This window comes from Panicum virgatum, chromosome 6N (genome assembly GCF_016808335.1).
Source record: "Panicum virgatum strain AP13 chromosome 6N, P.virgatum_v5, whole genome shotgun sequence".
NCBI lineage: Eukaryota > Viridiplantae > Streptophyta > Magnoliopsida > Poales > Poaceae > Panicum > Panicum virgatum.
Genome location: NC_053150.1, coordinates 41787459 through 41811713, shown reverse-complemented (window position 1 = coordinate 41811713; position 24255 = coordinate 41787459). Strand labels below are relative to the sequence as shown.

The 24255-nt window shown below is 45.5% G+C and overlaps 3 protein-coding genes across 3 annotated transcripts; 1 reads left to right on the top strand and 2 right to left on the bottom strand.

Moving 5' to 3' along the window:
* Positions 1 to 1679: 1679 nt before the first annotated feature.
* On the bottom strand, positions 1680 to 2603 carry LOC120679185 (auxin-responsive protein SAUR76-like). Its single transcript, XM_039960696.1, has one exon. The coding sequence runs from the start codon at positions 2391 to 2393 to the stop codon at positions 1995 to 1997; it is 399 nt and encodes a 132-aa protein (XP_039816630.1). The 5' UTR covers positions 2394 to 2603; the 3' UTR covers positions 1680 to 1994.
* Positions 2604 to 8258: 5655 nt separating this feature from the next.
* LOC120678172 (ethylene-responsive transcription factor 1-like) lies at positions 8259 to 10231 on the bottom strand. Its single transcript, XM_039959326.1, has 3 exons — positions 9979 to 10231; positions 8799 to 9289; positions 8259 to 8660 (listed from the first exon to the last, which is right to left on the bottom strand). The coding sequence occupies exons 1-3, from the start codon at positions 10229 to 10231 to the stop codon at positions 8259 to 8261; spliced, it is 1146 nt and encodes a 381-aa protein (XP_039815260.1).
* Positions 10232 to 21951: 11720 nt separating this feature from the next.
* Positions 21952 to 22407, top strand: LOC120678171. Its single transcript, XM_039959325.1, has one exon. The coding sequence runs from the start codon at positions 21952 to 21954 to the stop codon at positions 22405 to 22407; it is 456 nt and encodes a 151-aa protein (XP_039815259.1).
* Positions 22408 to 24255: the final 1848 nt, after the last annotated feature.

The window sequence follows — 24255 nt, the reverse complement described above, 5'->3', positions numbered from 1 at the left end:
TTCAGTGTGAGCATGAACGAATACATCACTAGAGTGTCAAAATAATCCATTCATAGTACAAAAAATTCTAATATACTCATTTCATTAATTCATTCATTAATACAAAAATCAACTATCCACAATATGGTCATATATACAAGTAAATCACATAAAGTGTCTACACTCATTCTAAATTTTTTTACTATCCACATACTCATCTAAATCTAAAAGAAAATCACACCTACATATGCAATCTAAATGTCCAAGAAATGATCTACATATTTTTTCTATTTCTAAAGCATGAAATGAGCTACACAAGCCAAGGAAGAAGAGAAAAACAAGCCCCAAACCTTTAGCGCCCATGGATGGACGGAAAAATCAAAGATCTTCACAAATATGGTGAAGAAATGAGCAAGAACTCCCCTCTTCCGAGCCAAGAACAGCAAGAACAAGTGAGCTGAATGGCTCGGGCGGGGAGAGAGGGAAGGGGATAAGGTGGCCAAGGAGTTTTGTCCTGGTTGGAGGCACCAACCGAGACAAAAGAGGGGCCTTTTATCCCGGTTGGTGGCTCCAACCGAGACAAAAGGCCCGGTTGGAGCCACCAACCGGAATAAAATGCCATCCTTTTGTCTCAGTTGGTGCCTCCAACCGGGACAAAAGTCCCATGTCCCCCGCTGGCCCGGCTAGTCGTTGGATCCGGAACAAAAGTCACCTATTGTCTCGGGCCTAAAGGCAGCCGAAACAAATGGCCTGGAACAAAGACTTATTGTGTGGTAGTGCCTCCAATTCCCATGAAAGACACGTATCAACGTTGCAATCATGGGAGGGTGGTCGTTCGGACATCAAAACTAATGCCTCGACTACTGCACTCAGTTTTCCTTAAAAAAAAACCAACGATACCATACTCAATAAAATAAACAGTGCAACACAAATTTAAAACCTTTTTAAATTTTATCTTGAGCCCTTCGGTGATTAGAAAATACTCAGGGCTGTACGTTAGAGGGCAGCGCGTTTTCTTTTTCTTGAGCAGGGGTAGAAGGAATCGGCGACAAATGAAGCTTAGTAGAGTACACGGCCCCATGTCGTGTTGCATGTCTTTAAGAACTGGCTAAGCATGGATTAGATGGTGACAGACAGCGAAGAGGGAGGATGAGCAGGATTGGGTCCAAAGCGCCGAGCGAAACCCTGGACTGACAGCAACGTGTGTCCGATTTTGTAATGGCACAAGAAGCTTTTCTCAGAGAGGGGCTTCCTTCTGGTGGTTGAGTCCGCCACACACACACCATTCCGAATTCATTGCTGATGAGTAGGCTCATTTTTTTCAAGCTCATCATGTTTAGGTAGCAGCTGGCTATAGCCAGTCCACGACAAAAACTGTAGGATTAGATGAAGTCGTGCACATACAACTCTTTGCTTTACAGTGAACGATGATCGATGGAGAGGCCGTTTAGATAGGCTAAAATTAAGTGTTAAATTTTAGCACATACTAACACCATATATATTTTTTAACTAAAATTTAGTCCACACTATTAACACTTTTATTTGGATAGACCAATTCTAAAGTTTAGCACTATATCCATGACCACTGGGATCCAAACGGGAATCGAAAACACATGCTTTAAAAAGAAATTCTTGTATTGCACCAGTTACGAACAAGAGCGCCAGCGGAAACAAAGAACTCTGCACATCATACCGAGGAGAGTCGAAATAAGCAATTTTTTCCTTTCTTTTTTGATGCAATGTGAATGAAGACACGTGTCCAGACTCCAGAGATCTTATTAGGAGGATAGCATTAAAAAAATTTGTAGCAAGCTAGCGGCCATCGAATCGAATCAACGGAGCCGGAAGAGCAGCGTCCGTGAGCTGCACAGCACGGTGATTAACAATGGTTTCCCCTACTCTAATCCTACGGCTCAGGACACAGGAATTGCAGAGCGATTCACCGCCGCGGCTGGGAGATTCGAGAGAGGCTGCCGACTCCGGCGGCCGGCGCGGTGGGCGGTGGCTCGCAGCGGTCAGCACGCGTAGTACTCGACGAGCTCGTCGAGGGACTCCGGCTGCGGGTCCGCGTTCTCCAGCATCCAGAGGAGGTGCTCGAAGAGGACGACCTCGCAGCCGACGACGGTGCAGCCCGCCTCGGCGGCGCCGCCGGTGCGGTGGACGAGGGTCCGGAACAGCGGGTGGCCCACGAGCTCCTCGGCGACGAGGTACCGGCGCCGCGACTTGCCGACGTAGACCGGGTGCAGGCCCTTGGGCACCTCGTCCGCGGTGCCGTGGAACGACGCGCCCCGGGCGTCGCCGCCGCCGCCACCGTCGTGGCCGTCCTCGCCGGGCGACGGCGCGCGGGCGATGCGGCTGGACGAGTGCCACCGCCTGATCATGCACCGCAGCTTCCCCAGCCCGCCCTTCGACATTGCCGCCTTCCCGCTCCTCCTCCTCCTCCGACGACGACGGCACGGGACCCGGCGGCGGCCAAGGCACACCAGGCGCACGCGCGATCCAAGAACGGGAGAGAGAGAAAGGCGGAAGTTTTGGAGACAGAGATGGAGTTGGGGAGGAATGGAAGACGGTGATGATTGGGAGAAGAGAAGAGACTGCAGGGGAGGCGACGGCCGGGGATGGTTATATAATCGGGAGGGGGAGGGAGACGAAGAGGAGGGGGACGTGGGGACGGCATGTCGGCGGGAGGTGGACGCCAACCGCTGCCGCTTAGCCGGCACCAGAGCAGCAGCGGGCAACTGGCCGTGCCCGGAGCAGCCGGCCTACCCTGGCCTGGCCTGTACCACACTACCACCCCTCGCGGCTGCTCTCCTTCTGCTCCTGCGCCGCCCCTTCCGGCATCCCGTGGGCTCAGGCGCCGCGCCGGGAGCAGCAGAGAAATGTTGCCCGGTTCCTCTGCGACCAGCCAAAATTTGTGACACAGGACTTCCGCAGCAAGTTGGCAGTTTTTTTTTTTACCGTGTCGCCTGAGTGTGAACGTTATATGGTCGATGAAACAGAAATTTACTGCGGTGATGCGGTCCACTGATCCAGACCTACAAAATCCAGACTACTCTCCCATCCAAAAAAAATCCAGACTACTCTATCCAACTATCAATAACACACCGTATACCGGTGGTCGAAATCACTCTGTAGAGGAGACTCATCCTGTACACAGGTCCAGCTTGGTAGAGATGGAGCTCAAAACTGTGTGCTTAACCGTGGTACTGATGCGCCACAGGTAACCGTGACAGAAGACACCAGCCGGGCCGGCCTGCAGCTCCGCCGCCAAATATCCCGGATCACTGCATGACGCATCAGAGCGAGTCACCGCGGCCTTGGCGTTGCCAATTGCCAAATGCATGCCCCGGCCAGCTGCTGCTCGGCAGTCTGCAGCAGAGAGATCCGTGGACCGACTCCCTCGTAGGCACTAGGCAGGCAGGCTGCCTCTCTCGTTGGAGGAGCTGTGGTGGCATAGCGCACGTGAGTATGTGACAGCTTCGTGTGCGAGCTGTACCACTCGGTGCCACCCCCAAACTAGCCAAGAATTGACTGGACATGCAAAACTGGAACGCAAGATGATACAAACCGTGATTTGAACACTGTGGTTTGCAGGCTTAATAGCATCTTCATTCTTCAGTCCTCTGTTCTGTAAAGCACAGCAGCACGTACCGACCACACAAGAACATAGCACCTAGTAGCCATCTAGCAGGTCACTGAAAATGCGAAGATAATGCGAGAGGAATCCTATTCATCCCCGATTGGTCAAACGAACGGAACCAGAATACTGATAGACAGTGACAGACATGTGCAGTGGAGTTGGGCGAGCATCTCCATTCCCCTGCCTGCTCTTGTTAGTTCAGATTTTCGGCGAGATGCCCTGATGCTCAACCGCATTGGTTTGGGGTAATCAAATGGGTTAGGTCTACAGGTTTTCGGCAAAGATTCTCTGCTTGATCTGCCGGAGCTGAAGATTTGATCTGCCTTGTTCTGTACCTTGTGTAGATTGGTGTCGGGCTGCCATTGTGGCAATGAGTGACACTGAGCGGCGGATGCTGCAGTCTAATAATGATTTTCTCATTGCTATTGCAATTTAAATATGGATAAGTAGTAGCAGTAGCAGCTCCATGAATTATTTACACGGGAAAGAATTTCTTGTGATAAAGCGGGGTGGACTCTGTTTTATTCTGCAGGGTAAGCAATTGGATTCTCTGTTTTCAGTATGTGCTTGGGACGGACTCTGCAGCTTTAATTTCTAGGGGTTTTCTTTTCTTTTTGTTCTTATTGTTGTATATTAGTACAATGCATTTTATTGCTTGATAAGAGGAAGAAGTTGGACCAATGTGGAAGGAGTTAAAACAACAAATATGTGACAAACACTCCATAAAATTATTTCTGTGCGTAAAGAAAAGCTCGAGATGAGTACAAAAGATAGCCATCAATAAGGGAGTAAACAATGAAACTATATTGAAAAGTTATCACTCAATGTGCCGAAAATGATTCGACCGCAAGAATGTGCATTGCAGAATGTGCATTGTTTCGAGATCATGCTCATGGGAATGAAACTATTCATGTTTTGGCCGGATCGAGATACAGATTAGCTTTTTGTATGTCCTATCCCTTAATTTCATAGGGTGGTTTTTTTATATAACAATTTCATAGGGTGGTTTGCAGCACAATAGAGAAGACTGGCAGATAGAGGATAAGCTATATATTCTTCCATACTAACACTCCAACAGGCACAAATGTATGGGAACCATGCGGCAATGTTTAGTTGTTTACGGTTCTCCAAGGCTGCACATGTATATACTCCTATCCTAGAACGTAGACCAGTTGGAGTTGGGTACGCTCCAACAGTTTATGTACTGGGCTTTGATTGGAACGATCAGCAAGCATGCTCTCTGACGTGACATTTCTATGATACTCCACGAGAAACAGTGACTCAATGCAGAAAATGCTCTTCAGCAACTTGCCAAAACGCTCTGTTCCATCCCTAATCGTGCACCGAAATTTTTCTGTAGTGCCAAGATATCTCCACAGTGTTGACATATGCAAACTGTGTGTGTTTTTTTAAGAGCAAGGCCCTCTCTGAAATGGACAGGCATGAACAATAATGCCCCCTGTCCAATGTCACTAGTCAGCCTGCGTCCGAGATTGCACCAATTAAGGAGCTTATTACGTGCTGGAGGTTGTGCCAATCTTTTGATTGATTTTTGGGTTCTAATCCAATTGTACTATCACTAAATACTAATACTAGTACATTTGAACACAAGTTGAATTTGTCCTAGGTAATGATGTATGGTGCTTCGCTTTTGCATCCCATCTGTCCTTAGACCAGAGCAAGGCAGCAAGCACACAGTGTGCGTGGTGGTTGGCTCTCTAACCTCTCAACTCAAATTTTAAATAAGCTCTAAACTCCAAAGTCCAAATAGATTTCATATTCTTTCCCAGAGGACCAAAGACCAACCACCCCTTTTCTTGCATGCACCCTTGGAAGTGCGAGACACTCATAGTCATAGGTGTGTAGTGCATGCCACACAATATATGTACCATACTACTCGAACGCACGCATCGGTTTAACTACTTTAATCAGGGCAACAACTACTGCTAATCATTTGATGTCTCCTCTGATTTTTCTTGCAAGAATCAAGGGAGCCAGCCAACCACAAGTTTAGCTCGAGGTCGAATTCCAAGGTGCCTCGAGGACTAGCTGGCACACACTAATAATCCAAGACCAGAAGAATGGTTAAAGACAATTGGGCTTGGTCAAATGTTAAGTACTCGCTCGCGTTTGTCCGGCCGCTAGCACTAGGGATTCGGTCTCTCCACAGTTGTTACGAAAGGCACGCACGCATCAACGTTGCAATCATGGGGAGGGTCGTCGATCAGGGCACCGAACTAACGCCTCAACCACTACCTCAAATTTCTTTCAGAAAGAGAGCGAGAAAGTAATGTTGTTGTACTAAATATACAAAAAACCGTAGGGCATATTTGATATTTGTGTGTCGTTTTGGTTAAATAAATCTCGTCGTGAGCCCCATCGCTGCTTGGAAAACAATGCTCGTGAGGGCACACCGCCGGGCGTTCCTTGTTCAACCTCCCAGCAGACTAGCTACACGCCCGCTGTAGAGCTCTCGCCTCGCTAAATAATGTAGCTTCGCTCTGTGCACGCCGTGACGCCGCCGAATCGTCCCGCCCAACCGACGCCCAACCCATGCTCTCGCTGTCTCGCAGGCCGATCGGCGACGCGCTGCAAGTGGCGCTGGCCGCCGGCCCAGGCAAATCCGACAGCGCGTGCGTGTCGTCGCTTGTTCCCGATCGATCGGTCCCGCACCATGCCATGCAGTCGTGCGCCGTGAGCCCGCGACTGAACCCACCGATCGTCGCTGCATGCATCTGGGCAGCCGGCGGGCCGGGCGGGCGTGCGTTAATTCGCGCGTGCACGCGAGCGAGCGAGCGAGAGCGCCTCGGCCAAACAACCAAACAGAAAGATCACGGCGGCCGCCGTGGCCCCAGCACGTCTCGCGTCCCCCGTCACCTAGAGCGAGCGAGCCTCGTGCGCATGCAGCGGGAGCTGCCGTGGCATGGCATGCCCGGCCGGCCACTTACTCTAGGCGTGCCCGCTAGGCCGCTACACGCACGCTTTGCTTTGGACTTTAGTGTGCCGTGTGCACACACACCGAGCACGTGCCGTGCGCTGCGTTGGCGCCCTCCTCTCATCTACGGCGGCGGCCCTCCGTTTGGAGCAAAACAGGGTGCGCGACTGTTCACCGGCAGCCTAGCTGTACCCTGTCTTCATTCGTCCTAGCTAGCTACGACAGCAGTGTGTTTCAGTACTGTTCCCTGGTCTTCTCCTACCGTTTCAGATCGTGGCGTGCAAGATTTTCCAGACATTCTGATCGATCTGATCGTGTGTGGTGTGTGGACGTGCACGTCGCCTGCCTAGCTTGAGCCCCTGCACGGGATGCAAACCGGCGCCGCGCACACAGGACCGACGAGCGGCCGCTGCTGCGGCTTGGGTTGTGCGTGGCCGTGGCAGTTATCTCTCTGGCTTCCCTCGATTCGATGTGCGGCCGAGCAGCCAACCATCGGCACGAATCTGCGGCCGAGCGGGATTCACCCACCTGCAGCCCACGATGACTAAGTTTCCAGCCCAATGGCTGGGCTATCTCTGTTAGTATCACAAGGAGCCCTTTTTCGGAATCTCCCTTTTTCCCCTCGACCACACACGGTTGAGATCGAACTGTTGGAGGTGTTAATTGGTGACTCTTAAGTGTCCCTCAAACTCTTTTTAGTTTAAAATTTTGTATTACTTCTTCAAATTGAGATAACATTTTGAAAAATTAGTGCAAAATTAAACTAAAAAAGGTTGAAGGGGCACCTAAGGGTCACCAATTAACACTTCCATGTTATAGCAAGGAACATAGCTTCCCAATTTTACTTAACAACTCCCCTCCCAACACCAAAATCAGGTGACCGTAAACAGATTTTTATCGAGAATTTGCCACACATGCCCACTTAAGAATGTCAGTTAGCCTTTATATCCTAACTCAGGTGATTGTAAACAAATTTTAACAAGAGTTGACACCCATGTCCCCATTTCAATACTATAACATCATCAAACGGAAGGAGGCTATTTGAGCTATCACTCTGGTCCTTTTCTCATGCAGGAAAGAAGGCAACCACCTTCTAAAGGTCAATGGCCTTGTATCCTCACAAAAAAATGGCAGAGATTTCTCTTTCATGGAATGAATAAAAAAAGAAAACCATTACAAAATATAACGGATGCACAAGTAACAAAGATACATTACTGGAAAATATAGATAGATAAACAAGCATGCATCACCAAAAACCACACAACGGTTTCACCCAAACTGACATCAGCATATTCAAAACTTACATCAATTATGTCTTAGGTAGAGCATGAAAACCATACCATTACAATACGCATAAAACCAAGTAAGTTCCACAACCAATACTCCAATTTGGAAACATAGATAAAAAAAAAGCCAAACTGGTACACAATAAAAGGTAGGAAAGTAGAAACAACATTTATTTGGGAATCGATTATACCACAAATAAGCCTTTGTGACTGCTCCATCTTCATCATCCATGCATCAGTCCTATAAAAATTTCAAAAAAAATGGATTCAAATATTTATTTTAAAGAAAAGTGCAAAAATAGTAGAGAAAAATATAGGATAAAGAAATAATATAATTGGTAATAGTGCTAGGGATCAGTGGATGGCCTTTACCACTTCTTGTCATCTACAAGGCACAAGCCATGTGGTCTGTGACCATTCAATTTTCCTTGGCTAACAGCTGGTCATAGAAATCCCACATTGTGATCTCTGCAGCCACATCCTCAATAACATCACCTTGTAAATTGGAAGGAATATATTTATTTTCCACCACCTGCTGCAGGGTAGGCTGCTGATCAATTAGTTTTGTCCCAGCATCAACACTAGCCACATCAAATGGAACAATGGGTGTGGCATTTCTCAAAGTAGGAGCAAGCGCTCCAATGTTTCTTTCTATCATCATTGGTGGACCAGCAAAAGTACGTTGACCGAACATCTGCATACCAAGATGTGGTAAGGAGGAGCATGCATTTAGGTTCTTGATGGTATCATTGCCCGATCCATGGCTTGATGAACCAATTGAAAATTGATTTTGACTTGGACAATGGCCCATCCTTGGAATCTCAGAAGGTGCATCAGACATTCTCATAGAGGGAAACCCAAAACCTTCAGTATCAATTGAGCTAGCATTGTTTTCACTAAAGTTCACTAATCCATTGCTTGAAGAATAGTCTGAAAATATATTTTGACTAGGACACACTCCCATCCTTGAAATCTCATAAGACACATTAGGCACATTCATGGAGAGTAACCCAAAGCCCTCATTAGGAACTGAGTGAGCATTGCTACCACTAAAGTTCACCACCGAAAATAAATCCTCATTTGAGTTGTTTATATGGTGAACCAGTGTGTTGGCATTAAACTTCTCTGCTGGAACAAGCATTGGTGGCATTGCAGTAACAACTGGCTTTGGTATGTTACTCATCATGTTTAGTGGTGCCTCATCAGGGAAATTCACCTTTGCCTTATTGCCTCTAATCTTGCGAGCCTCAGCATCATATGCCCTAGCAGCATCTTCTGGTGTTTTATATGTGCCTAACCAAACACGAACACCCTTTTTAGGATCACGGATTTCAGCAGCCCATTTGCCCCAAGGGCGTCGGCGGATGCCCCTATATGGGTTCTTGCGCTTCTGCTTTGGCTTCGTAATAGGACCATTAGTAGGGTCTAGTTTATGGATGATCATAGCATCTGCAAGTAGAAGTGTTAGTACTGCATAAGTTAATTTCATTTATCTAGAATTTTTTTGATATTTACATGTAGTAATTAAATAGGGCGGAATAGAAATTATCTATGAGTGCTAAATGGCACTAGCTAGATATGGCATCTCTCATTAATTCTTTGCAAGAAGCAATGTAAACTAGAATACCATGAAATTTACCTTGAGAGATATTCACACTATTAGGAAGCAACTGAAAATTAGAATGAGTCTCTCTCTTATGTGAAACATCATGTAAAAAATAAACAAACCATCTCAATTGAGATATTCTAATAAGAAAAAATTAAATCTATATCTAGCTATTGATCCAATTATTGATATTATTAATATCTAAAATTGATGTGCCATATCATAACTCAAAACAACTAAAGATACCTATTTTTACCCAGTCACCATCCTTTGCCCCCAAAATTGTTGTAAAACAAGCAAAGTTGTGAGGAAATAACTAATCAGACATATATGACTACCAATTCATCGAACCAATCACCTTTCTATTGTGATCATCATCAACAACAATAAAACAGTTCTTGAATTTTTCTCATTGAAAGAAAGAAATCACTTCTTCAATTGAAAATAGATTGTTATAAAAGACTTCATAGTAATTCAAATATTATGCTAGTGATGCACATAGAAATACACAAGTTGGTTAGTAAATCCTTACCTTTCTTCAGAAATTCAGATCCATCTTTCTCTTTTGTTCGCCTGGAGGAATCCATGAGCGCCCTAAACTTATAGCGGCCCTCCTCCTCCTCATCCTCATCCATTAAAAATGCTTGAAAATCAGCTTCATAGTCCTCATCTTCATCTATCTTCCACACCCTCTTTGCTCGATATTTACTATAGTTCTCGATCTTCTTTTCTTGAATTCTCTCTTGGCCCATCTCTACAACTGTCTTATTTGTGATTTTGGCCATCGGTGCTTGGATATTTAAGTCGGAAATGACCAATCCGTTACACATTGTTAGAACTTGGTTTGACAGCCTGGGATTCTTTCGAAGAATGTGTTTGGTGCGGAGGAAGGAGTAGCAGCATGGCATTTATAAATCCTAAAAGATGGATTTGGCAAGATATGATAGAATATGCTCTAAGGGCTAACAAACATGTGATTTAGGGCACAAATCATGTGAAGGAATGTATTGCTTGCACGGTATTTTTCATTACGAAAAGTATGACATGCATGCACCGTGATGATATGTTGAAGAGTAGATTGCTTCCATACTTTCCTTTAGGATACCATCCTTTTCTATTTTAATTGGCTTCAATTTTTATTATATCTCCATTTTCTTTCTATCTTAAGGATAGGCGGTGTGTGTGAGGGTTGATTCCCTACTGATGTACTGAAATGATATACTAAAGTGACGGTTTAGATTTCATGGTGTTTAAAGTGAAAGCAAGCAAGTTCCGACAAATTTAACAATTAAAAAGTATGATACTTTACAGACTAAAAGGTTCACATGAAACACGCGTCACAACTTTACAAATACCCAAACATTAGTTTCATAAAAAATAACTATTGTCCTAGTGTTAGTGGTTTATTCTTTTCCTAAACCTCCATTGGAGCTTTCATGAGTATTGTTTTGTTATTATGTGGTCATGTCATATAGTTGTATATCATGGATGCTTGTCTTTATATCTCCTTGACATGATATTGTGTTTGTGCTTGTATGCTTCATTTGTATCTTTTATTATATGAACTTGTGATCACTAGCTGGACTTATGTTTGTTTGTTATTTCTTCATAGTGCTTATATATTGAAGCGCATCTAGGCCGATAGATGCTAATGGTAAGTTTCGGTGATTAATGACAACCGTATGCGACTAACATGTGTTTGGAAGGAAAAAATCAATCATTAGTTTAGTCTCATATGAAATGTGAAAGGAGACCCCTCAATTCAAAACAATCATGCGTGCCAAGGACTCAATTTCAAAGATTAAGGACCTTTCTAGTCTCAAGTGTCACAAGGAGATGAAAGACACTTGATTTAGCTAGGGTTTATAGTTTTTAGTTCTTGACCGTACTAGTAAGAGGGGTTCATGAGTTAGTAGCTTGACCAAAATTGAGTTGGCCTTAGAAATCTTGCACACTCGCTCAAAAATAGCCCAAGATAGTCAAAAGAAGTTGACACAACACTTGGAAGAAGAAACAATCGAAGTTACATTCAACTCCAAGTCAATTCAGCTGAAAACGAAGAAAAACAGTAGCACCGGTTTAACCGATGACCCATGCCCTGTCGGTCTATCTTCTCAGGATGCAAGCAGAAATCAAGTCAACAAACTCTATAGCACCGGTTGAACCGATGGTCAAAAAGATAAGCACCGGTGCAATGAACATACTTTGTTCCAGAGAGCATGTTTGGGTGGCTGTGATTCGCCTTCAGCACCGGTTGATCCGACGCTTCAGAAACTATCATCGGTGCATTGGATGTACTATGTTCCAGAAAGCTTGTTTGAGTGGATCAGTGAACCTCTTCAGCACCGGTTGAACCGATGCCCCTTCGAAGCATGCACCGGTGCAATGACGCAAGCCTGGATACTATGTCAGAACCCCTAATGGCTACTATTTGGACACAGAGAGACCGGTTTAACCGAAGCCTTCACTTTCTAACCCGTCGGTTCTTCCGATGGTCACGATTTTTCTGCAGTGGACTTCCAACGGCTATGTGACCCTCTCCACTCTATATAAGGGCACCCCCTGGCTCATTTGAACTGACTTTGATGCATCGAATACCTGAGGCCACCTTTGAGAAGAAGAGAGAGTGCATTGAGCAAAAGAGTGAAGATCTAGTGCATTGATTGTGCTTCAACCTTGAAGAATTGAACCTTTGCAAGTGTAGAATGTGTGCTTGAGCTAGGGCCAACTGAGTGCAGGTCAAGTAAAGGCTTAGGAGCTTGTTACTCTTGGTGTTTGACGGCACCTAGACAGTCTTGGTGATCGGGAGGTTCTTGGTGAGCTCTTGGAATTTGTGGGAGGCCAGAGACAATAAGCTTGTACATGGTGTGAAGCTCGCCGTTCCGGAGATGGAGAAGTAGCATTCTTAGTGATCACTTACTCCTTGGTGAAGCAATGGAGCGATACCCTTGTGTGGGTGCTCCAACGTGGATTAGGGGGGAGCGTCAACTCCTCAATACCACGGAAAAAAAATCCGGTTGTCTTGTGTCTCTTGCATTTACATTCAAGCAATTAATCTCTTTCGTTATGATCCTTACTTTCCTTTGCTTGTTTGTTTGACTAGGACAATTGCATGTTAGTTTGATCTCTCGACTAGAACTTGTACTTGCTAGTGTGTTTCTCCCTTGGTAAGATGATCATGTTAGTGAATTTTCGTACCTAAGGATCCTTTTGTTAGTGTGCTCTAGTGAATATGTTTCAAATTTGTAGATTGGGCAATACTAGTCTAGGTCAAGGACAAGTTAGAATTTTGAAAAAGTCCCAATTCAACCCCTCTTTTTGGGTCTTGATCCTTTCAATTGGTATCAGAGCATAGGCTCCCTTTTCATAGGCTTAAAATCCTAGAGATGGCCCCGGGGAGTAGTGGACCACCCAAACTTGATGGGAGAAACTATAGCTAATAGAAAGCCTGCATGACAAGTTACCTAGAGGCTCTCCATGTCATATGTTGGGAGGTCACCGAAAAACCTATTGTTGGTGATTGGAGTGAAGACCAAGTTAAGTACCATGCTAGAGCCAAGAATGTTTTGTTTGATGCTCTTAGTGAGGACATCTTTGCACGTGTCCATAGCAAGAAAATGGCTCATGAAGTTTGGAAAGAGCTTGAGACCATTCATGTTGGGTCTACAAAGCTTCGTGAGGAGAAGTACCAAGTGCTTAAGGAAAAACTCAATGATTTCAAAATGTTCCCCAATGAGTTAGTTGAACAAATGTATGCTAGATTGAATGTACTTGTTGAGGACATTAATGCTCTTGAAATTTCTCATTTGACTACTAGTGACATCATCCGGAAGGTCCTACATTCTCTACACAAGCCCAAGTACAACATTGTCACCGCATTGCTTTGTGAGAAGGATCTTGCAACACTTGAAGTTGGTGAGGTCATTGGAAAAATTCGGTCTCATGAGATGTTTCTCATGGGTGAAGTTGATCCTCCAAATGCCAAGAAAGATCTTGCACTCAAAGCTAAGAGTGATCACAAGTCCAAAAATAAAAACAAGTACAAGGCTCCCTCATCAAGCTCAAGTGATGATGAAGCTAGTGAAGATTCAAATGATGAGGATGGTGATGTTGAGCTTTCACTTCTCATGAGGAAGACTTCTAAGATGATGTCAAGGCTAAACAAGAAAGGGTACAATTATGATCCCAAGAAGAATAAATTTCGTACCCGGAAAAGCAATGACAATGCCAAGAAGATGTGCTACAATTGTGGCAAATATGGGCATCTCTCCTATGATTGTCCCGAACCCTCAAAGCTCAACAAGAAGCAAGATGATGATGACAATCATAACAAACACTCAAAGAAAAGCCATGAGAAGAAGGACTTCAAGAAGAAAAGATCTTTCAAGAGAAAAGAAGATATCAAGGTTTTTCTTGGAGAATGGATCACCGATGGGGAATCCTCAAGTGATGATTCAAGTGATGATGAATCCAAGAAGAAGATAGTGGGGATTGCCATGCATGATGATGGTGATGATGAGCCACCTCTACCTCCACCACCCATGTGTCTCATGGCAAGAGATAACTCTAAGGTGAGCGATGATGACAACTCCTCTAGTGATGAAAGTGAACATAGTTTATCTCCTAATGAAGTGCAAACCATCCTAGATGAGTACCAACAAGTGATCAAGAAGTACAAATCTAAATGCAAAGTTCTTGAAAATGAAAATGTTAAGCTTAAGGTCTCCAATAATGAGTTGCTTATTAGACACAATGAGGTAGTAGAAACTCATTATACATGTATTGTTTCTAGCAAACAACTTAGAGGGGAGCATGACAAGTTACTTGCTAAGCACAATGAATTGAATGTTAAACATGAGGAAGTAGTTGTGCTTAATAAGTCACTTACTTCATGCAATAAGAAACTTAAGCTTGATTATGCCAACCTAAGTATGAAGTATCAAGAACTTGACCTTACCTTTGATGTCTTAGATGAAGAACTAAAAGAAACTCAAAAGGAAGTCATCAAAGTCAATATATCTACTTCTTGTGATGATCTTGTGGAGTTGCCTCACCCTACTACTTATCATCATACTTCTCCTTTTTCAAAGACTAACCATGATAGGGAGAAACAAATTGAGGAGGAACTTGAAAGCATGACCAAGTGCATGTTTAATGTGACAAGGGGAGAATACTTGCATAAGGAGATTCTCTTCCACAATGCAAGGCACTTTGGGACAAATGGACTTGGATTATTTCCCAAGTCTCCGGAAAATTTTCCCAAGTCGCCGGAGCTCAAGGCATGCTTCAACAAAGAAGTTGGCTCATTTTGCCAACATTGTCGCATCACCGGGCATCATACAAGAGAGTGTCCAATTCCTACTCGCCCACCTCCTACCTTGCCTCCTAACTACAGGTCTCAATTCAATGAACATCATTTCTTGTTAAGCAAGCTTAAAAGTGGTATGATTGAGGCAAAGTTCATTGGCACTCAAATGAAGGGAAAGCTACCACGCCAACTATGGGTTCCTAAAACTTTAGTAACTCTTGTCAAAGGACCCAAACTTGCTTGGGTTCCCAAACCTCAAAAGTGATTCATTTGTGTGTAGGTGAACTACAAAGCCGGTGGAAAGCATTGGGTGCTTGATAGCGGATGTACACAACACATGACCAGCTATGTAAAGATGTTCACCTCACTAGATGAAGATGTGGACGGTCATGAACATGACACCTTTGGTGATAACTCAAAAGGAAAAGTGGTAGGTTTGGGTAAGGTAGCAATCACCAAGGATCTTTCTATCTCTAATGTTTTGCTTGTTGAGTCGGTTAGTTTCAATTTATTATCTATTGCTCAACTTTGTGATTTAGGACTAATATGCACCTTTAGTGATAGCGAGGTTGTTGTGACAAGCAAGTAGGACAAGAGCTTAATATTCAAAAGATTTCGACATGGTAACATTTACCTTGTTGATTTCTCATCTAATGATTCAAGCTTGGCGACATGTCTCTTTTTCAAGAACTTCATGGTTGGCTTTGTCATCACCGCATTGCTCATATTGGAATGAGCCAACTCAAGAAGGCCTTCAAACGAGGTATGGTGGTTGGTGTCAAAGATGCTATATTTGACAAAAACAAATTGTGTAGTGCTTGTCAAGCCGGGAAGCAATTTGCATCATCACATCCCATGAAGGCTTGTTTGTCAACATCAAGAAGCTTGGAGCTAATACACATGGATCTCTTTGGTCCAACCACCTACAAAAGTCTTGGCGGTAATCTCTATTGTCTTGTAATTGTTGATGATTATTCTAGATATACTTGGACTTTCTTTTTAGAGGACAAGAGCAAGACTATGGGGATCTTCAAGACTTTTGTCAAGCAAGCTCAAAATGAATTTGAGTCAAGTGTTGTGAAGGTCCGGAGTAACAATGGCACGGAGTTTAGAAATACTCAAGTTGAAGAGTTTTGCAATGACATTGGCATCAAGCATGAATTCTCATAATCTTCCACACCCCAACAAAATGGAGTGGTGGAGAGAAAGAATAGGACCTTGATCACTCTTGCAAGAGCAATGTTGGATGATTATGGCATCTCACAAAGATTTTGGGCGGAAGCCATCAACACCACATGTCATGCATCCAACCGGGTCTATCTTCACCGCTTCTTAATGAAGACGCACTATGAACTTCTCTTTGGGAGGAAGCCCAACATCTCATACTTCTGAGTCTTCGATTGCAAGAGCTACATCTACAAGAAAAGGAAGCGCCTAAGCAAATTTGAAAGTAGATGTGATGTTGGTTATTCATCAAACTCCAAAGCATATCGAGTATTCAATAATGCCACACGCATGATTGAAGAAACTTGTGATGTGGAGTTTGATGAGACTAATGGCTCCCAAGGGGAAGAATTTTCTTGTGATGATGTAGGTGATGAACCACTAAGGGAAGTCATGAAGAACATAGCCATTGTGTAAGTCAAGCCAAAAGAGGAAGTTGAGGAGCTACCAAGTTCATCCACTCAAGTTGAATCCAGTTCCAAGGATGACTCCAAGATTGAAGAGAAGAGTACACCATCACATCACCATTATGAGTCATCCGATGAAGAAGATGGCGCTTCACATCCTCCTCATGACACCCAAGATGAACAAGTGGTTGAAGAACAAGTGAACAAGTCCAAGCTCAAGCCCAAGATGTCGAACGACTAGAAGATTCATCGTCTCTATCACAAGAGAGGCTCACAAGAACTTCAAGGAATCATCCCATTGACTTGGTCATGGGTGACCCCTCCAGTGGAGTAAGAACTCGTAGACGTCAATATACCTCTTTTTGTGAACATTATTCATTTGTTTCTTGCTTGGAACCCACAAATGTAGATGAAGCTCTTGAGGACCCGGATTGGGTAATGGCCATGCAAGAAGAGCTCAACAACTTCACCCGCAATGAAGTTTGGGTTCTTGAAGAACGTCCTCAAGACAAGAATGTCATTGGTACTAAGTGGGTCTTTTGCAACAAACAAGATGAGCATGGTGTAGTGGTTCGCAACAAGACAAGACTTGTGGCAAAGGACTTTGCACAAGTTGAAGGGTTGGATTTTGGTGAAACATTTGCCCCCGTTGCAAGACTTGAAGCCATCCGTATCCTTTTAGCGAACGCTTCACATCACAACATGAAACTCTTTCAAATGGATGTGAAGAGTGCGTTTTTAAATGGCTTTAATGAGTTGGTGTTTGTTGAACAACCTCCCGGATTTGAGAACCCTAGATATCCTAATCATGTTTATAGGTTGCACAAGGCGCTCTACGGGCTCAAGCAAGCACCAAGGGCTTGGTATGAACGCCTTCGTGACTTCCTTCTCAATAAGTGCTTCAAGATCGGGAGAGTGGATACAACTCTATTCACAAGAATCATTAATGAAGAGCTATTCGTATGTCAAATCTATGTTGATGATATCATTTTTGGTTCAACTAACCCCACTCTTTGCAAAGAATTTGGAGAAATGTTGGCTAGGGAATTCGAGATGTCCATGATCGGTGAGCTCAATTTCTTCCTTGGGTTTCAAATGAAACAATTGAAGGAATGGACTTTCATCCATCAAAAAAAATATACAAAGGATATTCTCAAGAAATTCAAGATGGATGATTGCAAGCCGATCAAGACTCCAATGCCAACTAATGGACATCTTGACTTGGATTAGGGAGGTAAATCGATTGACCAAACTCTCTATCGTTTCATGATTGGGTCACTTCTTTACCTAACCGCATCTAGGCCCGATATCATGTTTAGCATATGCATGTGTGCCCGTTTTCAAGCTAATCCTAAGGAATCACACCTTAGTGCCATTAAGCGGATCCTTAGATATCTCAAGCATATGCCTAGCATAGGCTTGTGGTACCCCAAAGGCGCTAGTTTTACACTCTTGGGATACTCGGATTCGGACTTTGTCGGATATCGTGTGGATCGCAAGAGTACATCGGGTGGGTGCCACTTGCTAGGGTGTTCCTTAGTCTCTTGGTCGTCAAAGAAACAAAATTCTGTGGCCTTGTCAACCGCGGAGGCGGAATATATTGCCACCGGGGCGTGTTGTGCTCAAATCCTCTACATGAAGCAAAGCCTCTTGGACTATGGTGTAGTATTAGATAGGATCCCGCTCTTTTGTGATAACAAGAGTGCCGTTAAAATTGCTAATAACCCGATTCAACACTCCCGCACCAAGCACATAGATATTCGCCATCACTTTCTAAGAGATCATGTGGCAAGGAATGACATACTACTTTGTGGTGTTCGTTCCGAAGATCAATTGGCGGATATCTTCACAAAACCTCTAGATGAGAGCACCTTTTGTAGGTTGCGAAGTGAGCTTAACATTCTAGATACTTCTAATGTCATGTAAATGCCTTGTCATATAGAAGCATTTCATATGTATATATGCTAGGAGCTTGTCTAACCTTGTCAAGATAGTGATGAACATGAGTCTTGCATGAGCCAGTGGTCTTTGGTTTCGCTCATGGCATGAGGAATGGTTCATCATGAAGTAGCTTGACAAGGGTTCAAACTTGACAAGATAGATTTAAATTCTTGCAATGCATGTGCTTGTCATATAGAATCCATCCATGTTTAATTTCTCGCTTTGCATTGGCATTGCATCACGTTAGTAGCATCACAAGGGAGCAAATCACACTTCGAGAAAGATATTCATGCTAAATATGATATATCAACTCTACAAGGGTGATAAGATCAATGTTGCGCTTTCATGCCTATTGAGCCACGTCCTATCGAACTTAAAGTTTCAATCTCTAAGTTCATAAGCAAAGTGTCTCATACATTTGGTTTTTGTGTTTAAACCTCGCTTGGATCTTAATTTGCCTATGCTTATGTAAAAGCTTGCGAGCACTATAAGTATGAGTGTTTGAGGGGTGAGGTTGTCTCTCGAAAATGGTCCAAATTGAGTGTTTATGGCTTTGGTTTTGGATATTTGGATCAGAAGTAGAGTTTGTAGTTCAGCAGCAAATCTTCTTAACCACCGGTTAAACCGACGCCCTGTTTTCTCCTGCATCGGTTCAACCGGTGCTTAAGTCTTCGTGACTTGGTTTCTGCATCGTCTCTGGAACAACTACCGACGGCCGCCGGTGCATCCGATGGTTGGCGGATGAACCGATGCCCCTTGGCGGTTCTTCCAGTGCTACTGCATAGGAATCTTGGTCCTTGCAGCGTCTCTGGTCTTTTCTCCGGCCAATGCACAGACGACCATTGGATACTCCGATGCACTAGTGGCAGTTCTTCCGATGGCCCCTGTTGACCTCACTTCAAACTTGCACAGATCTAGGTCGATCTTGCTCCGATGGTTGCACCGACGCTGTATCCTCTGCACCATCGGTTCTTCCAATGCCTTAGGGTTTGCGGGCCAGTGCACACCATTTCACTTAACTTGCCCGCGGGCCCCATGCGTCAGTCTCACCATTTCCTTCTCCTTCCCAAATTGAAACCGCCCGCTTGCCCTCGTGCCCTGCTCGCCGCGACGCCGCCCGTACGCCGCTGCTCCGAGCCCGCGCCCACGCTCCGCGTCCTGCGCCGCCGTTCCACGCCGCCGCCGCCGCAGAAGCTTTGCACTGCCTCGCCCGCGCCGTGCCCGTGCTCCACGTTCCTCGCTGCTCACCCGCGCGCCGCCGCCAACGCCCTGCGCCACGCACTGCGCCGCCGCTCGCCGACGCCAACGGCCTCCTCCACACGCCCCCTGACCTACTCCGCGCGCGCCTTCACCTTCCAGACCCCCACGCGTAGCAGCTTGAACTCAAACCCATCCTCTCCACCCTGATCTCTGGTGCACGCCAAGTGTTCGTCAGATTGTCCCTAGGACATTTTTTGTCAAATTCGGTGTGGTTTCTTCTCAAATCTTTCAGGGTATGATCTCTGCTTTATCCCTCATGTGTAGCACATATCTTTTCACATCTTTCACACATGTTCGTATATGATATCCTTGCACACACACACACTTTCGTTTTTGACTTGTTGAATCTCAGTAGTGTGTTAGTAAGTTGTTATCCACTAGATGTTCACTCTTAGGCTCAGATCGTTCTATGCTGTGCTTAAGGACTTCTCATCTCTAGAACATATCTTGTATATTCATAACTCTCTGTCTTACTCTATTATCTTCTATCGAATCTCTATCACAGATGGCAAGAGATAAGAAGGGTAAGGGCAAGCAGGTGGTACAGCAGAAGAAGAAGCGCACTCGTGAGGATCGTGAGAGAGAGCGAGCTCAGGCAGTTGGAGATGCAGCGGACAGACAGGGTTCGCTTCGGATCAGGGATCCTCAGGCCCAGGGGGAGCCACAGCAGCAGTTACGTCGCTCAGGGCGTACTCGTCAGCCAGAGACAGCTCAGACCACACCTGAGTCCCGCTCACGTCCACGGACTCGAGGTGGTGGTACTCACAGGGCAGCAAGCCATGATAGTGAGAGAGAGGTAGCTGGTCAGGACAGTGATGCAGAGTCAAAGCCACCTCAGGTCGAGCTGTTGCATCTCAGGGGGATACCAGGGCCCTGAGTGAAACGATTGAGATATGTCACCCCAGAGACGTGGTTTCCGGAGCAGAGGGATGTTGGCGTTGACCATTGTTTTCACTCCCTGCTCCAGGAGTCTTTTTACCATGCTTACTGCCAGATGGACATCAAGATCAGTGAGCACAAGATGCTTCACTTGGTCGCTTTGCGTGTGGCAGCCGGTGGAGTTCCAGTACTCCCCTTCTTTGAGCACTACGATGGGCTGCCAGTACTACTCAGTGAGATGTCCAGATACATCAGAGAATGGGTTCGCGTCTTCTACGCTACCCTATTTGTTGAGGAGGACCGACAGTTCATTGACTTCATGTTCTAGCAGAGACACTATTGGTTGACTCGAGCACGTTTGGCTACCCTACTTGGAGTTCAGATTGCCGAGGAGCCCCACTTCTTGCACTATCAGGCTTATGGCAACAAGGTGCCTCCTCGTCGTCCTCACGAGACTCACTTCCCGTTTGACGAGGAGGTCAGTGTCCTCTTTCAGCAACCCTACCTACCAGGCACTCCGAGGATCCCAGATAACCTAACTCCAGTGGCTCAGACCATACATCTTGCTTTGAGGAAGAGTCTATTGTTCAGAATCAGATACAATGAGGGGATCACAGCTCTGCAGCAGTGGCTATTATTGCATATCATGACAGGTCGAGACTTTGACATTGTCGACTTCTTCATCTGCGAGCTAGAGGACGTGATCATGGATGGGATGATAGTTCACCGTCGCTACCCCTTTGCTCATTGGATCTGCTGGATACTCGCTCAGCTCAGTCAGAATGCTCACATGGATGAGCTGGCGCAATCGAGGACGTACTTCAGCTTTTATTCACCTACTACTCCTCGTGATGGTCGTCGTGGCCCGAGAGGCCAGCGCAGGGCACAGCGGATTCTGGATGAGCGTGCTTTGGCTGATGGTAGAGTTGTGGATGATCCCACGGCAGCTGAGGATGCTTCACTCGTAGCAGCAGAGGCCCAGCTCCCGCACTACCTGGTCACATACTCAGAGGACTCGGAGGATGACGAGGACTACATACCCACTGTTACCGTCCCCCGAGGTGCTCATGATGATGAGGCAGGATCCTCTGGTGCAGCCCGCACCCCTGCTCCTCCAGTTTTAGCAGCTCAGGTCACTCAGCCTGATTCACTCGCTGCCATTCTTCAGAGGCTTTCTGACCAGCAGGACAGATTTGCTGCAGCTCAGCTGAGCATGCAAGCAGAGCAGGCTCGCCAGTGAGAGGCACAGACACTTGTGCTTGAGGGGATACGACAGTAGCAGGAGGCCATGAGGTTACAGCTTCAGCAGCAGTCCCAGATTCAGCAGCAGATGTTCACATTCTTCTCGGGATGCTTTGGTCAGCTCTATCGTCACACTGGTCTGCCTAAGCCACAGCTTCCCACTCCTCAGCAGCTCCAGTTTGACCCTACTGCTCCTGCACCACCTGCTGGCAGCTTTGTGCAGACACCCTTGGTGTCTTTCCCGATGTCAGCTCTTCTTCAGACCGGGGTGTTTGCCAGCCCTGCTCCTACTTCTACTCCTGCTTCGGCTCCTGCTCCACAACCTAGTGTTTGGACTGTCGAGCAGCATGCTGAGTTTCTTAGGCAGCAGCAGGTCCTACATCAGCTTCAGCACCTGTCAGCTCAATCGCTCACGTTCGAGTCACCCTCACAGCCTGAGGTGCTCCGTCCGTCTGCTGTTCGCCCCACTCAGCCAGACACGACTCCCGTCACGTCTGCCCCTCCGATGGACTCCACGGTTGTCCTCACCGAGCCAGCTACTACTTCTACTCTGGCTGCTTCTGCTGCTCCGACGACTCTGGTCGAGCAGAAGTCCTCTTCAGCTGACGAAAACTGGACGGACGACAATACCGATGACTTAGCCACACAGTTCTCCACCGGACTCAGCATGAAGACTCCGCCTTCTCCAGCTCAGGACTAGATCACCTTCCTTTTTGGTGCTTTGTTACCAAAGGGGGATATAGATAGGGGGAGTAGAGATAGGGGGAGCTTGGTGGTTTGTGGCGTGATTGGATCTTCATGGATTTTGTGTATGGACATGCCTTTTGGATATTGTGTTTGCTCTATGTTGACACGCCCCTACATGTGTTTTATTTTCTAGTTATGCTTGCTTGTTTATCGCTTTCAATTTCATGTCTTTGTATCTCTACTTTGTGTTGTCATCAATCACCAAAAAGGGGGAGATTGAAGCGCATCTTGGACGATATATGCTAATGGTAAGTTTCGGTGATTAATGACAACCGTATGCGACTAACATGTGTTTTGAAGGAAAAAATCAATGATTAGTTTAGTCTCATATGAAATGTGAAAGGTGACCCCTCAATTCAAAACAATCATGCGTGCCAAGGACTCAATTTCAAAGATTAAGGACCTTTCAGTCTCAAGTGTCACAAGGAGATGAAAGATACTTGATTTAGCTAGGGTTTATAGTTTTTAGTTCTTGACCGTACTATTAAGAGGGGTTCATGAGTTAGTAGCTTGACCAAAATTTAGTTGGCCTTAGAAATCTTGCACACTCACTCAAAAACAGCCCAAGATAGTCAAAATAAGTCAACACAACACTTGGAAGAAGAAACAATCGAAGTTACATTCAACTCCAAGTCAATTCAGCTGAAAACGAAGAAAAACAGTAGCAACGATTTAACCGATGACCCATGCATTGGTTCATCTTATGCTTGGCGGAAGGACCGACGCCCTGTCGGTCTATCTTCTCTGGATGCAAGCAGAAATCAAGTCAACAAACTCTATAGCACCGGTTGAACCGATGGTCAAAAAGATAAGCACAGGTGCAATGAACGTACTTTGTTCCAGAGAGCATGTTTGGGTGGCTGTGATTCGCCTTCAGCACCGGTTGATCCGACGCTTCAGAAACTACCATCGGTGCATTGGATATACTATGTTCCAGAAAACTTGTTTGAGTGGATCAGTGAACCTCTTCAGCACCGGTTGAATCGATGCCCCTTCGGAGCATGCACCGGTGCAATGACGCAAGCCTGGATACTGTGTCAGAACCCCCAACGGCTACTATTTGGACACAGAGAGACCGATTGAACCGACGCCTTCACTTTCTAACTCGTCGGTTCTTCCGATGGTCACGATTTTTCTGCAGTGGACTTCCAATGGCTATGTGACCCTCTCCACTCTATATAAGGGCAACCCCTGGCTCATTTGAATTGAACTGCCTTTGACGCATTGAATACCTGAGGCCACCCTTGAGAAGAAGAGAGAGTGCATTGAGCTAAAGAGTGAAGATCTAGTGCATTGATTGCGCTTCAACCTTGAAGAATTCAACCTTTGCAAGTGTAGCAAGTGTGCTTGAGCTAGGGCCAACTGAGTGTAGGTCAAGTGAAGGCTTAGGAGCTTGTTACTCTTGGTGTTTGACGGCACCTAGAAGGTCTTGGTGATCGGGAGGTTCTTGGTGAGCTCTTGGAGTTTGTGGGAGCCCCAAGACAAGAAGCTTGTACACGGTGTGAAGCTCGCCATTCCGGAGATGGAGAAGGAGTATTCTTAGTGATCACTTACTCCTTGGTGAAGCAAAGGAGCGATACCCTTGTGTGGGTGCTCCAACGTGGATTAGGGGGGAGCGTCAACTCCTCGATACCACGGAAAAAAAATCCGGTTGTCTCGTGTCTTTTGCATTTACATTCAAGCAATTAATCTCTTTCGTTATGATCCTTACTTTCCTTTGCTTGTTTGTTTGACTAGGACAATCGCATGTTAGTTTGATCTCTCGACTAGAACTTGTACTTGCTAGTGTGTTTCTCCCTTG